The sequence below is a fragment of the Pteropus medius genome, unplaced genomic scaffold (assembly GCF_902729225.1).
Source record: "Pteropus medius unplaced genomic scaffold, Ma_sr-lr_union100, whole genome shotgun sequence".
Taxonomy (NCBI): Eukaryota; Metazoa; Chordata; class Mammalia; order Chiroptera; family Pteropodidae; genus Pteropus; species Pteropus medius.
In genome coordinates this window covers 14929520-14943466 of record NW_024349797.1, presented here as the reverse complement: position 1 = coordinate 14943466, position 13947 = coordinate 14929520, and the positions used below count along the sequence as shown (strand labels likewise).

The 13947-nt window shown below is 55.9% G+C and overlaps 1 protein-coding gene across 1 annotated transcript in view; it reads left to right on the top strand.

Annotated features, from left to right (window-relative positions):
- The window catches only part of CCDC88C (coiled-coil and HOOK domain protein 88C), a 113898-nt gene that overhangs the window by 69257 nt on the left and 30694 nt on the right, over positions 1-13947 (top strand). Inside the window, exons 11-16 of the mRNA XM_039884030.1 lie at positions 396-542; positions 1174-1318; positions 4402-4586; positions 8964-9101; positions 10398-11468; positions 13296-13423. Coding sequence (XP_039739964.1) covers positions 396-542; positions 1174-1318; positions 4402-4586; positions 8964-9101; positions 10398-11468; positions 13296-13423 — 1814 coding nt within the window. The remainder of the gene's footprint in view (positions 1-395; positions 543-1173; positions 1319-4401; positions 4587-8963; positions 9102-10397; positions 11469-13295; positions 13424-13947) is intronic.

Below are 13947 nucleotides of genomic sequence, written 5' to 3'. Positions count from 1 at the left end.
ACTCTCAGCCCCACCCCTTCCTCATTGAGGAAATAGCTCAATGACGTCCCGTATCTGTCCACAGAGTCCACTCATCCAATCTGACGAGGTTATAAACATCAAACACTTTCACACCATGGCCAGCATAAAGCAGACACTGAGGAAGTGTTTCCTTCCCAAATTTAAATATTTTCTTGATTCATGGATCCTTTCTCTTTCCGTAGAGAAAGTCCACGTGGTCTGGCCTGATGAAAAAGGCGCAGGCGCTGAGAAGTGGAGACTTCCCGCGGCCGCAGCCTCATCCCTCGGCTGTTGGTTTTCGTCCAGGCGCCTGGAAGAGCGTTGATCTTAGAACACTGTCGCCATGAACCAGGCGACTTAATCTGATGGTTCTCATGTGTGCTTTCGCTGACCAGGAGCTGAGAGAAGATAATATCATCTTAATTGAAACCAAGTCCATGCTGGAGGAACAGCTGACTGCGGCTCGGGCCCGGGGCGATAAAGTTCACGAGCTGGAGAAAGAGAACCTGCAGCTGAAATCCAAGCTCCACGACCTGGAATTGGTATGACAAGCTGTGGTCACCACGTGTAGAACAGATTGGGGCAGTTTCAGGTTTATGCTGTGCCCTTTTCTGATTTTCAGCTACTGGGTTTGGTGCTGCTACCAACAGTGACTCGCTAACTGCAGAGAGTCGCTAAGCTCAGCGGGCTTGAGTGGGCACCACTGAACTCCCATAAAATACATAGGACTCGACTGCTGGGTTGCTTTTCTATAAGTATGGATGGATGTGGGTGTCTGTTGCAAGCAGGGTCTTTGCTGGCATTTATGGTGGGTTGAATCGTAATTCATGAGTCTCTACAGCCTTTTCGAGCCTGCTCTAGGGCCTTGAATGTGCCCATCATCACAGTACTTGCTTTCAAGTCCTGTACCATGTGCCACTTTGTGCAGACACCACTCAGAGACCTCGGGCTGCTTCATCACCTAGGGCACTGGGCCAACACATCTTTTAGTGGTGTAACTCCAACAGCTGGGCCCGGTGTTGGAGTCATTTCTGTACAGCTGTGTTTTTTTTTCTGAAGTGAGCAGGCACACGGAGGCCCTTCATCCTGGGGAGTGAGGGGAGAAGCACGGGGCTGGGTCTCGTCCAGAGGGTGCCCCGGCCGCATCCTCACCCCTTCCCGCTCCTGCACTAGGACCGGGACACAGACAAGAAGCGCATCGAGGAGCTGCTGGAAGAAAACATGGTCCTCGAGATTGCACAGAAGCAGAGCATGAATGAGTCCGCCCACCTCGGCTGGGAGCTGGAGCAGCTGTCCAAGAATGCAGACCTGTCAGACGGTAGGCAGCCCCGGTGCCCGGGGGCCAGCCTGGCTGCGGCTTCTTCCTCATCCAGGGAGCTGAGCCCTTGGCTCTGGATCTTATGTGTCAGCCCGTCCTCACTCCAAGTAAACAGAATTTCCTTCAAGGGCCATTTGGAACTGTTTCATTGCAGTTCTCCCCAAGGAAAACATGAGGGGTCTGGCAGCCTTGATGTCAGGACATGAAATACAAATTAAGTGTTGCCAGGTTTCTCAGTTCCCATATGGACAGTCCCGGGAGCTTCCAGATTACAGCATGCTGACACCCAGAGGACGTCTTAGACCTATCTGTGGATGATTGAAAGCTCTGGATGGCAGAAGTCCCCAGTGGTCACTAATCCCCACTATAAATGTACCCTGGGCATCGGTTCCTCCGTTCATTTGCATAATTGGGCAAGATGGATGCAGCCTGTTCTCTGTCTCCCAGGGTGGGGGCTGCTAAGTGGCTGCTTCTCACAGGACCCAGGCCTCTTCCTCTCCCTCCTGTGCTTAACGCCCCTGCCCAGCGCTCCGAGGACGAGGTGTCATGTCAGCCAGGGAAAAGTGGGTGGGGCAGCAGTCAGCAGTACAGCAGGAAGCCCGAGCGCCGGGCAAACAATGGCTAGTTCCTGTGTTCAAAAATAGCACGCGTGCACCTGGAAGTGCAAGTTACTGTTTACTCAGAACTTCAGAGTCCGGAGGGCTTTGGGCTGGTTTAGGGGTGCTTTTTCAATTCTGATAAACATCCCTGAGCATAATGGAAAGGCCGTTGAAAGCAGCCATACGTTCCTTCTCGGTGGCGGGGGGGCGGGGGGGGAGTGAGTCTCATCAGTTTTGAACCTAAAGTCTGTTTGTTAAACCATTCATCTGTTTGAGAAGATAGTTCTGTCTGTGGTTTGATGGGGATGCCAGGGGTGGGATTCAGGCTTCTCGAGTTCAGGTCCACCTGAGAGGACGCTGCCCTCTGGTGGAGCAGAGAGGTGGTGCAGGCTGCCTGGGACCGTCTCAGACCAAATGTGTTTCTGTTAGAGACCAGGGTGGCCGATGGGATTGGGAAGCCTCAGTCATTCAGACTGCTCAGTCCAGTTTGTGAGCCCTTTCAGGGTCAGTGACCACGATTTGTCCTTGGTGTTCCCAAGTTCCAGTGCTTAGCTGGCAGGAATGAGCCCAGCCTGATGTACTTTCGCATGTGTGGTGTGGTGGCTTCTTGAGTCAGAAAGACTTGGCTTAAATAAAGTTCTGGTGCCCCTACTTGTGGGCTAGGTGACCTCTTTTAAACCTCATCTGCAAAATGGGGGTAATGAAGCCGCCTCACAGGACTGCTGTGCGTATCCAGTGAGAGGACCCAGCGAAGCATTATACTGCGCCTCGCCCACAGGCCACCGATAAGGGATGGCTGTTCTTATTGCCCTTGTCTTACTAAAATATGTCCCCTTACTCTCCTTGCTTGGGGTGCTGGTGAGCAGAGCACCCAGTAAAGAACCATAGGTTGTTTTCGTAATAAACTGTTGTGTCCGTAACAGTCTCTGAGGCGCTGGCTTTTACAGAAGAGGAAATGAGGCTGGTAATCAGTTCCATTGTTTAACTTGGAGAACCTTCAGAATTGTTCTCCGCGATTACAGAGTTTCAGTGCGAGGGAATGAAGCGTCTGGAAGTGGGTGGTGCTGATGGTCGCAGAACAGGGTGGCTGCGTGTCATGCCACAGAACTGTGTGCTTAACAATGGCTGATGTATGTGTATTTTACCACAATTTAGATGTTATTTTTTAAAGGAATGCTGGAAAGGTGCCATCTGAATGATCACAGGTGTGAATCAGTGGCGTTTTAGTTCCAGTTAGTGTCACTTGCAGCAGAGTGAGGACGAAGCCCTCCCACGTGTTTTCGCATGTTGAGAGCACGTGTGTTGTGTGTGCGGCCGCGCTGGGACGGTGTCGGGCCCGGGTGGCCCACCCGCTCTGCTGCTGCACTGCGTCGTTGCTCGGGGTCTTTGGGACGTTCTGGCTTCTCGAGTCTGTACAGCTCTCCTTGCTGGAAGATAAGTCAGAGCAGGATGCAGACACCTTTTTGTCCTCATGATCATCCAGAGGAGCTAAACACATTTTGTTGTCAGCTTGATGTGCCTGCTATGCAAGCCGCCCCCTATACATGCCTCTAGCCCCTGGGTGATGACTAAGGAGCAGGTAGGGGTGCCGCCATTTTAGCCATACATTGTGATAAGGCTCCCAGGGCTGAGCATGTGGCACTCATGGGACAGGCAAGGGGAGAACCTGACCCTTTCTTTGGAAGGTTTCCATATACCCTCTTTTTCCCTCCTGAAAAAGCCTGCGACTTTCCTACAGTCATGCACCTGTTCGTGGCAGGATGGGGCCGGAAACGCCTGTCAGGTCCGTGCTCCCCCTTCCATGCCTGTCAGGTCCGTGCTCCCCCTTCCATGCCTGTCAGGTCCGTGCTCCCCCTTCTATTTGTATTCAAGCTGTTTAAAGGCAAAGTAGATAATCTGCCTTTTTCTATCTTTAGCTTATATTTTCATCTCACTTGGAATTTTTAAAGCAGTTTTCACATACTGTCTCATTCTTTTTTCTCATAATTGTGAAATTACAGAATGAGATCTCTGTCCAAAGGACCTTATCCACTTATGGCAAGTACTGGGCACACGTGCCCCTTAGGCTCTGCCACCGCCCAGCTGAGCCGCCTAGACTCCCATTTCTCAGACCTGGCACAGAAAGTGTCACTGTTTGCCATCTCCGTTAGTCTCTAAAATCCTTGACTTGTGCAGTCAGGTTAGTAGCTTAGTTGTAAAAAAACTGGTTCCAGCAGTGACACAGTCTAAGTTTTGCATTGGCTTCTCCACCGTCGCTTTCTCCGTAAGCTCTGAGTTGCTCCCCTAACAGACCCCACCAGAGCCAGCAGAGAGCCGTAACTGCCTGAGGGACTCTCGGGCACTGACAGGTCAGGAAGGCCCCCAGCAGACCCATGGGAGTCCCTTCCAGGCCCCTCAAAGGTAGGGCGGGGGCTGATGGCCGTCTCGGGCCTGGGACAGAGGGCATCACCGAGGCCCCTGGGCTCTGACCCGACTGCGCTTCAGCCTCCAGGAAGTCGTTTGTGTTCGAGCTGAACGAATGCGCCTCCAGCCGCATCCTGAAGCTGGAGAAGGAGAACCAGAGCCTGCAGAGCACTATCCAGGGGCTGCGGGACGCGTCCTTGGCGCTGGAGGAGAGCGGCCTCAAGTGCGGGGAGCTGGAGAAGGAGAACCAGCAGCTCAGCAAGAAGGTAACCCCGGCGGGGGGCGGGCGTCCCCCTCCCCAGCCCCCAAATGGACCGCGGCCCAGTGGGGCAGTCGATGTCGGTGAGGACACAGCTGAGAGAAACGCAGGACCCAGTGCGGCTGCAGTTGTCATACAGGAACAGGAGTAGAGGAGTCACGAGCCAGCATGCCTTGTCCCTGCACCAGTGCCTTTAGGCCGTGACCCGGACACGACTGACTTCTGTGTGCCTTGTCTTCACCTGGGAAATGGGGTTACTGATGCCCCCACCTGACAGGGGCTCTGAGGACTATGTGAGTTAGGGGCGGTTAAAGGTCTGGCATAGTAAGTGCTTAATGGAAAGAGCAGTGCGGGGTTGAAAGGCGCAGGCGGGCGTGGGGAGAGGAGTAATGTGGGTGGGTGGGTGTGCGCACATGTGCGTGTGCACATGTGTGTGTGCGTGTCTGTGCGCGTGCACGCGTGTTCCCTGAGGGACTGTTTTAGGCCCTGCCGGTGGCGGAGCAAGATCAGCGCTCTGTCCTTCCTCCTGGTTTATGGGACGGGGAAGGACAGACGGCTGAACCGTGTTCGCCTTTCAGGACACTCCTGGGCCTTCCCAGTAACACAGTGGAACCCAGACACCTGGGAGGGCAGACGGAGGCTTACAAACCAGTCTTCGTCCTGCGGGTCGAAGGACCCCATTCACGTGGGGGATGCAGTCCCAGGTGCCGGCAGGGCCGTCGAGAGGCCGGGGATGGCCGCCGTGTCTCGCAGGGCACCAGGACTCAGCCGCACTGCGGACGGCACAGTTGCATTGTGGGCTCTGCGCACACCTTTACCGGTGGCCAAGCTCCGCCTGAGGACGAGGGCAAGCGCACTCTTGCTTGCTGACCCCCGTGCAGGACTGGCACTTTCGGTGTCTGGGTGTCTGTCCCGACCTGCTCGTGAGCCCTGCCAGCATCCTTTGCTGAGGCCGCACTGCGGTGGGAGGGACATGAGCTGTAAGCAGAGTACCTGGCTCTTTGGTACTTCATCTCTGGGTGAGGCTTGGGGCAGCCCCCTTCATCAGTGAAGTGGTTTCTCCAGTCCCCTGTAGGACCTCTCAGGCTCGGCCACTCACTCTTCCTGTCCCTTGGAAGTGTTGTGTGCCTTGCAGCAGGTGAGCTGCCAATTAGTTTGTCCTTTCTTTGCAAGACAATGGGAAACTCATGCCGTGTCTCAGTGCAGAGTAGCAGGAGGAAAACGACTAGACGGTTTGAGGTTTTTACATTCACGTGGGCCTGGCCCAGGAAGTATCTTTATAAATGGCAGTTCAACTTTAGTCAAGATAAAAAAGGATTGACCTTTAGAAAAATGAGAGCCTCTGACTCTGCGGGTCCTTTGTGGGTCTGCTGCAGGCTGCGGTGTAACCTCTCTGGCCTAGAGATGACCGCTGATGCCCACCCGCCCCCGTGGTCCACTGCAGCCTGCTCCACACAGACTGGACTGGCAGTGGGTGCTGCCCACCCCACATGGCTCCTCAGCCCTGTCTCTGGGGTCCCACCCTCCTGCTTCCTCTGGATCGGTTCCTGGTGGGACACCAGCCGTCTCCTGCCACAGTCCCCGGGAGGCGTGTTTTGGCAGAGACCTTGGAAGAAGGGAGATAACGCAGTTGCCAGACCAGAGCTGCCCTGCGTTCGGGACCAGGAGCCCCGGGAAGGCAGCCCTTCTGCCCGCCGGAGCTGCTGCTTCCTGTCCTGCTCGGCCCGCCCGGGGCCTGGCGGGATCTTCTCATCCCGGCAGGGGTGGTTTTGCTTTGTCCCCCAGAGCCTGGCACATATGCTGGATGGGTGTCAAGTCTCGGCCAGTAGCTGAGCACCACTGGGGACATGGCCCTGTCACTTTCCTGGAGCAAGGATACGCACAGCCTCGGGATAAGTCTAAACGGCACAGTCTTCCTGGGAAGTGTCTGTGAAGGGGGGGCGAGGGTCAGCGAGGACACAGCGGTCACGGGGCTCAGACCCCCTGGCGTCAGCCTGGCTCTCCCAGCACCCCCAGCGTAGCCCAGGCTGCAAGGGTGCTTCAGTCCGAAGTGTCTGTAGAAACCATCTTTCCCCGAAGTTAGCGTTTTTCCCGCTAACCCGTGACACTGGTGTGGCCTGAGAGAAGGCACTGCACCCCCGGGTCTAGCTTGGCGTTGATACTGTCAGTTTCAGAGGAAGAGGGACAGCCTTTTGGGGCCTGTCATGAGAAGGCAAGAACAGCCCAGTGGCTGAGAGGCAGGTCCCTGGCACTCGTGAGCTCCGGGGACCCGGAGCCTCGCCACGTGCGCCCTGAGCCCGAGCCTGGCTCCTCAGAGAGGATGGGAAACTCGGGCCAGAAGGCCTATGGCCAGCGAGCTCGCCCCAGGGGGGCGGGGCCCCTTTGGGGACAGACAAGAGTAGGAACTCTGGGTTGACAGTGGAAAGAACCAGGAAAGGAGAACAATTTGGGGGGGTGAAGAGGCGTTCCCGCAGTGGTGGTGGGACACGGGAAATCGCATCTTCAGACGGTATAATACAACAACACCAGAAAAATGCAAAGGCCGAATCATCCTTTGGGAGGGAAGGGGCAGTACGGGTGAAGTTTTAACAGTGAGTCGGGGTGGGGGTGAGTTGGGGCCCGGGGAGGGGGCGGGGAGCACACACATCGCAGGCCCTGACCGTGATTGAGAGCAGGGCTGGGGTCGGCCCACGCGTGTGTGTGCCAGCTCTGCTTCGTCCTCCCCGTGAGGCGCTGGGCAAGTCACTGAGCCCCGTGCCGTCTCTGTGTGATGGTCGTGACAGCCGCTCATGGCTTTCCTCCTCACGGCCACTCAGGTGTGGGCGCTGGCAACAGAGAACAGCCCTGCCTCTCTGCTGGTCCCAGGCCTTGTGCTAGGAAGTGGGGCAGAGGTGAGGGAGGGGAAGAGAGAGACTCTCCCTGTGGAGAAAGACTCAGACACGCGGCGCATCGTAGTGCATCGTCCTGTAGGCCGTGGCCGGGCGAGGCTTCCCCTTCCTGGGGTCCCCGAGTCGGGGCCAGGGGCATGATGCACTGACAGCATGACGTGAGAACGCACGTGTGCGTTCTGGGCCTGACCCCCCCACTGCTGGGGAGTAGCTGACCCGGCCGCTTGCTCCACAGGAGGCTTGAGACAGCGCATAGACCTGTGAGGCCGGAAGGCACGGCGGCCCCTCGCTCTCGGAGAAGTAAGCGAAGCTGGCATTCAGGCAGTGATCCTTCTGGGGGCTCTGTGTGCCTACCTGTGCCAGGCCCCAACCCAGACAGGCGAACAGAGCAGGCTCTAAGTCCTGGCTGCTCACTGGGCATTTTGGGGTCCTACCCCCGCAGAGATTCTAATCAGTGGCCTGAAGTCTGGGATCTTTCAAAGTTTGCGAACCATCTGATCTTTGATCTTGGTGACCATCGTTTTAGTTTAGAGCAGTTGTTCTGAACCAGCAGCGTCAGGGGCACAAGTCCAGATGCAGATTCATGCGCCCAGCCCGACCAGATCAGAAGCCTTGGGGGCCCAGCACCCAGCACTCTCATGGCGGGGGCGGGGTGGTCAGTGAGCCTTGACACACCCTCTGCCTGCGGGGTGTGTGCTGAGCACTTCACACTGACAGGCGCTTGCAGCGATGCCTGCCGCTGGCCCAGTGTCAGTCATGGTCACTCACTCGGGTCCCGTTGCTAGCAGGGAGGAACCAGACTAGGAACGCTTGTCTCTCGGATGCCGGAGTCAGTGCCACTGCCAACTCCTGTCCTAGGTGATAATGAGCTTGGTGCCAGTGGGAAAGGCAGCAGCTGCCTTGAAGCCCTTGCAATGCATGCAACAGCTCGGGCCTCACCTGGGAGCCAAATGTCAGGTCTTGCCCTGCACCTGCTGAGTCTCGATCTGCTTTTGTCATGTTGTCTGGGTGCTAGGCACACAGTATGAGAAGCACTGGTCTAGGTTGTTCACGTTCATAGGAAGGTTGGCTGGTGGATCCAGGCGGAAGAGCTTGGTGTCAGTGAGGTGACCAGCCATTCGTCCAGGCAAGATGGAATGTGGTCCGGCCTGCGGCAGGCAGGGGGGAGCGGCGTGGGGAGAGAGGACAAGACTTGGTGACAGATTTACTTGGAGGATGAGAGGCAGGAGAAACATCAGAAGACCACTCTGAGCAACTGAGTGAATAGGAATGTCACCGAGCAACCAAGTGAAGTCTCTGCAGGGCACCCAGTGGTGGTGGCTGGTGGCCCCAGGGCAGGTGGTCTAATCCTCAGGAGAGTGGACAAGGCCTAAGATGGAAGCAAGTGACCCGGGGGGTGTTGAGCGTGTGGCACTGAGGGTGAGGAGAAGTGGGCTGGGAGGGAGTTCACGTTGTGGAACTGACTTTCCTATGTGCTGGGGCTTTTGACTCCACAGATAGAAAAGTTACAGACTCAGCTGGAGAGGGAGAAGCAGAGCAACCAGGATTTGGAGACCCTCAGCGAGGAGCTGATCAAAGAGAAAGAACAGCTGCAGAGTGACATGGAGACCATGAAGGCTGACAAAGCCAGGCAGGTAGGTGCCTCCAGAGCAAATGCTTCGCCTGGAAGCCCCGCCTGCAAGAGGGGAGCCCAGCATCTTAGCTGTTTCCTGGCAATTTATTAGCAGTAAGTGGGTTACCAGTTACCTTGCTTAGCTGCAGCTCAAACCAACAGTTCTCAACCAGCAGCAGGGGAACAGGGCAGGTTTTGTCTCCCAGGAGACATTGGAAATCTCATTTTTGCTTGTCATGACTTGGAGGAGCGAGGAGGTGCTCCTGACATGTAGTAGGTGGAAGCCAAGGATGCTGCAAGACACAGGACAGCCCCATGGGACAAAGAACGATGCAGCCCAAACATCCGATGTCACACTGAGGACTGGCAGACCTTCAGGGTTTGCCTCACACTGCAAGAAGCCCCAGGGTATATAGTCCAGTGGCGGGGCAGGGGCGTGGTGATGCCATCTAGGAGCCAGGCTTCTTTCTTCCCGCTCTGCTAGTCTTAGCAGTGGCTGCTGCATGTCCCCAAGGAATGGACAGAAGGAGATAGAGGGTAGGGGCAGAAGGACAGCCTGCCCAGGACCCTGTCAGCATCTCATGGGCCAGACCCGACACGTGACTATGTCTAGCTGCAAAGGAAGCTGGGTGTCAATTATTTGAGCTTTTCAGTCTCTCTAGAGCAAAAAAAGGGGGTCGGCATGGTGGTATGTGTGGTGAAAAGATAGGCCCCCACCCGGTCTAGAGGCGGAATGGCAGGCGACAAGCAGGGTGATTTCAGATGTGTGCTTTAAGGGAATAAACATGGTGGCCACGGAGAGAATGCTGCTGGGCGCAGGGTGTTCAGGGTTGGGGCGCAGGGCTTCCCTGAGGAGCTGACACTGCCTGAGCCCTGAAGGACGAGAAGGAGCCAGAGATGCTGAGGCTGGGGGTGGAGGGTGGTGAGTACTCACAGCAGAGGGAGGACCACGTGTAGTGTCTGCAGGAAGAGAAGAGCATAAGGAGAGTCTACAGAGGTGTGCGGCCAGCTCGCGGGGGTCCTACCGACTAGGGTAGAAGTACCACGGAGAATCACTCTGTTTCGAGTGAGGGGAGGTGCGGTTTATGCTTCTGGGTCATCCTGGCTGCTTTGAACGTGGTTTGACTTGAGCTGTCTCAGTGGGACTCTCTGTGCCCTTCACCTTGTGTCCACTCAGGCTTCTGCAGAATGTTGGGACTTCTTTCGGGTGCACGGTGGGGTGGTGTTCAAAGCCTACACTTCAGTCCCCCAGTTTGGGCCCAAATCACTGACATACGTTTGTGCAGCTCTGTGTCATTCCCCTTGTGTTTTGCCACAGATCAAAGATCTTGAGCAAGAAAAGGATCATCTCAATCAAGCCATGTGGTCGCTGCGGGAGAGGTCGCAGGTCAGCAGCGAGGCCCGCGTAAAGGACATCGAGAAGGAGAACAAAGTCCTCCACCAGACGGTGACGGAGACCAGCAGCAAACTCAGCAAGCTGGAGTTCGAGAAGCAGCAGCTGCACAAGGACCTTGAGCAGGTGAAGGAGAAGGCGGGGCGGGCGGAGGAGCTGGAGAAGGAGCTGCACCGGCTGCAGAAGGAGAACGAGAAGCTGGCCACGAAGGTCACCTCCCTGAAGACCGCCTCCGAGAAGGTGGACGCCCTGGAGCACGAGAGCCGGGGCCTGACTCTGGAGAACCGGAAGCTGAGGAAGTCTCTGGACACCCTGCAGAACGTGGCGGTGCAGCTCGAGGGGCTGGAGCAGGACAACAAGCAGCTGGACGAGGAGAACCTGGAGCTGCGCAGGATGGTGGAGACCATGCGCTTCACCAGCACCAAGATGGCTCAGATCGAGAGGGAGAACCAGGAGCTTGAGCAGGAGAAGGAGGAGCTGAGGAAAAACGTGGAGCTGCTGAAGGCCCTGGGCAAGAAGTCGGAGCGCCTGGAGCTCAGCTACCAGAGCGTGAGCGCCGAGAACCTGCGGCTGCAGCAGACCCTGGAGAGCAGCAGCCAGAAGGCGCAGGCGCTGGAGCGGGAGCTCGGGGAGCTGGAGGCGGAAAACCAGGCCCTGCAGCGGGACCTGGAGACCCTGCGGCTCGCCAACAAGCAGCTGGAGCGGTTTGAGACGGACAGGAAGGCCCTGGAGCAGGAGGTGGCCCAGCTGGAGAAGGACAAGAAGTTGCTGGAGAAGGAGGTGAAGCGGCTGTGGCAGCAGGTGGAGCTCAAGGACGCGGTCCTGGATGACAGCGCCACCAAGCTGTCCGCCGCCGAGAAAGACTGCCGCGCCCTGGACAAGGAGCTGGCCCGCTGCAGGGACGCGGCCACCAAGCTGAGGGAGCTTGAGAAGGACAACAGGGACCTCACCAAGCAAGTCACCATGCACACGAGGACGCTGACGACCCTGAGGGAGGTGAGCTGGGTGACGGCAGCCCCTCGGGGGGGAGCGGCTGGCGGGGTTGGCGGAATGGAAGTGTGTGACCCCCTTGATGCTTTGCCCTGACTCTGACAATAATGCTGAAAGGCGTGAAGAACCAAGTGAAAATCACCCGTTACCGCCTCGCTGCCCAGAGATGGCCGCCGATGGCAGTTTGGCTCGTTTTAGTCCATCGCTACCCCATGTTTGAGTACACACACTTAGCATCCTGCTTTCTGCATCCTGGCCCTATTCTGCTTTTCACTTTTAATGCATTTTCTTATTACATTAAACAGGTTTCAAGTCACAGTTTTTCTAACAGCTACTTCTGAATTCTGTAGACTTACAGTGGCTATGTTTTGGACGCTTAGGTTGTTTCCCATTCTTTGTCACTATTTTCGGTAACGCTGCCCACCCTCACACTGTATACCTTCACAGGTGCATACCAGTTTTCCTCAGAGATAGTCCGAGAAGTGGAATTTACAGGATCGGAAGGTCTGGACATTTCAGTGTCTTGGTGCACACGTGTTCTCCTTCTTCCTGGTACTATTTGTGGGGGCCAGCTGAGCATCCTCCAGTGTGTTGGGGTGAAAAACTGCCCTAGTCAGTGACTTTGGCATCTGAATGGCGCAGCACAGAAGCTGAGTCTCCAGCATGGAGGCATTCATTGCGGGTGTTCCCAGGTGGACTCGGGCACCTGGCTTCTTCTATCCTGTGCCATGGCCATCCGACAGTGGGGTCCTCTTCTGGCTCCTCTGCAGATAGTGGGTGGACGAGGAAGAGAGTGAGTGAGAAGGATCACACGTCACTTGGTCACACAGCCACACCTGTGTTCCAGCTGTGTGCCAAGGAAGAAAAGGGAACAGATTTGAACGCAGAGAAGTCTCCGCAGGCAGAAGGGTGTGCGGGGCAGAGATACAGAACACATACACGGCCCGCAGTCCCTACCTCTGTAAGTGTGGGTAGGTTATGCCACAGTAACGGACAGCCCAGGAATCATAAGGCTTCTCATGCACAGGAGTCCAGGCGACTCTCCTGGGAGCCTGTCCTCTGCATTGTGACTCAGCAGTGCATGCTGCTCTGATCTTAAGGCTCCACCATCTCAGCAGGAGGTTTAGGCGGTTGCCATGGCGAAGGACACCAGCTCTTCCATGCTGCAGCCAGGAAGTGACACATCACTTCGGCACACAGCCCATTGGTCAGAACTGGTCACCTAGCTTCACGTAACTTCAGTGAAGCGCCGCCTCTGTCACACTGCTGTTCCAGGCCTTAGCATGTGGTGGGGGTAGACGTGCATGCAGACAGCTGTGTCACCAGGCAGATGGATGGCAGCCGCCTGAAGAGCTGCAGGTAGGTGTGGAAGTAAAGCGGACTGGGCTGAGCGAATTGCCTAAACGATTAGACCAGCACCACTTTTGAAAAGTAAATCAAAATCAGGCTTTAAAATTAAATCTTTCTCTTTTTTTTTAATACTTTTTTACCTGTCTGTCCCAAATTCTCTGCAGCGAGCCTTTAATTACTCCATAGAAAAGGTCGAGATACTGGTGCTCCAAACACTTTTGGATGTCTTTGGAGCACGTTAGAGCCATCCTAACGCACTGCCACATGTTGTCACTATGGCGCCAGGGCTTGGAGAAGCATCTTCTCTGCTCTTTGGAAGACATCCCTGGAGTTCTCCCGTCCCCGTTGAACCACCTGCCTCAGCCCTCGCGACAACCTGGTCTTGACGTGGGAGACGTTGCTCAGCCTCGAGAGGGACCTGTGGCTGCCCGGCCAGCTATTGCTTCTGGGTTCCCCTCCCACACTCGTTCTCTGTCCTTGTAGGACCTGGTGCTGGAGAAGCTGAAGAGCCAGCAGCTGACCAGCGAGCTGGACAAACTGAGCCAGGAGCTGGAGAAGGTCGGCCTTCCCAAGGAGCTGCTGCTGCAGGATGATACCAGCGACAACGACAGGTGAGGACTCGCTCCCCTGTGTGGTCTGCAGGCTTTTCCGGCCCACACCCACATCCCCCGTGCTCCACGCCCTCAGCTCCGGAGCTGCGTTTACGCCTGGCAGCGGAGGGCCTGTCGGCGTTCACATTCCAGGTCTTCTTGGAGGTTCCCCGGACGGAGTGGAAGGAAATTCTTTTGTCCAATAAAAAGGCGTCTTATTTTTTTCTTTAAATAGACTTTATTGTTTAGAGTAGTTTTAGGTTCACAACAAAATTGAGGGAAGGTACCTACCACGTGCATAGCCTCCCCCAACGATCCGCATTCCCCATGGGAGTGGTACATATGTATGTTACAGCGAATTTCATCCCCCAAAGTCTGTAGTTTGCATTACGGTTCACTCTTGACATTGCACATCCTCGTGGTTTTGGACACGTATCATGGCATGTGTCCATCGTTATAGTATCGTAGAATATTGTCATTGCCCTAAAAGCTCTCTGTTCCATCTATTTATTCCTTTTTCCCCCACTCCAGCCCTTTAATTTTTT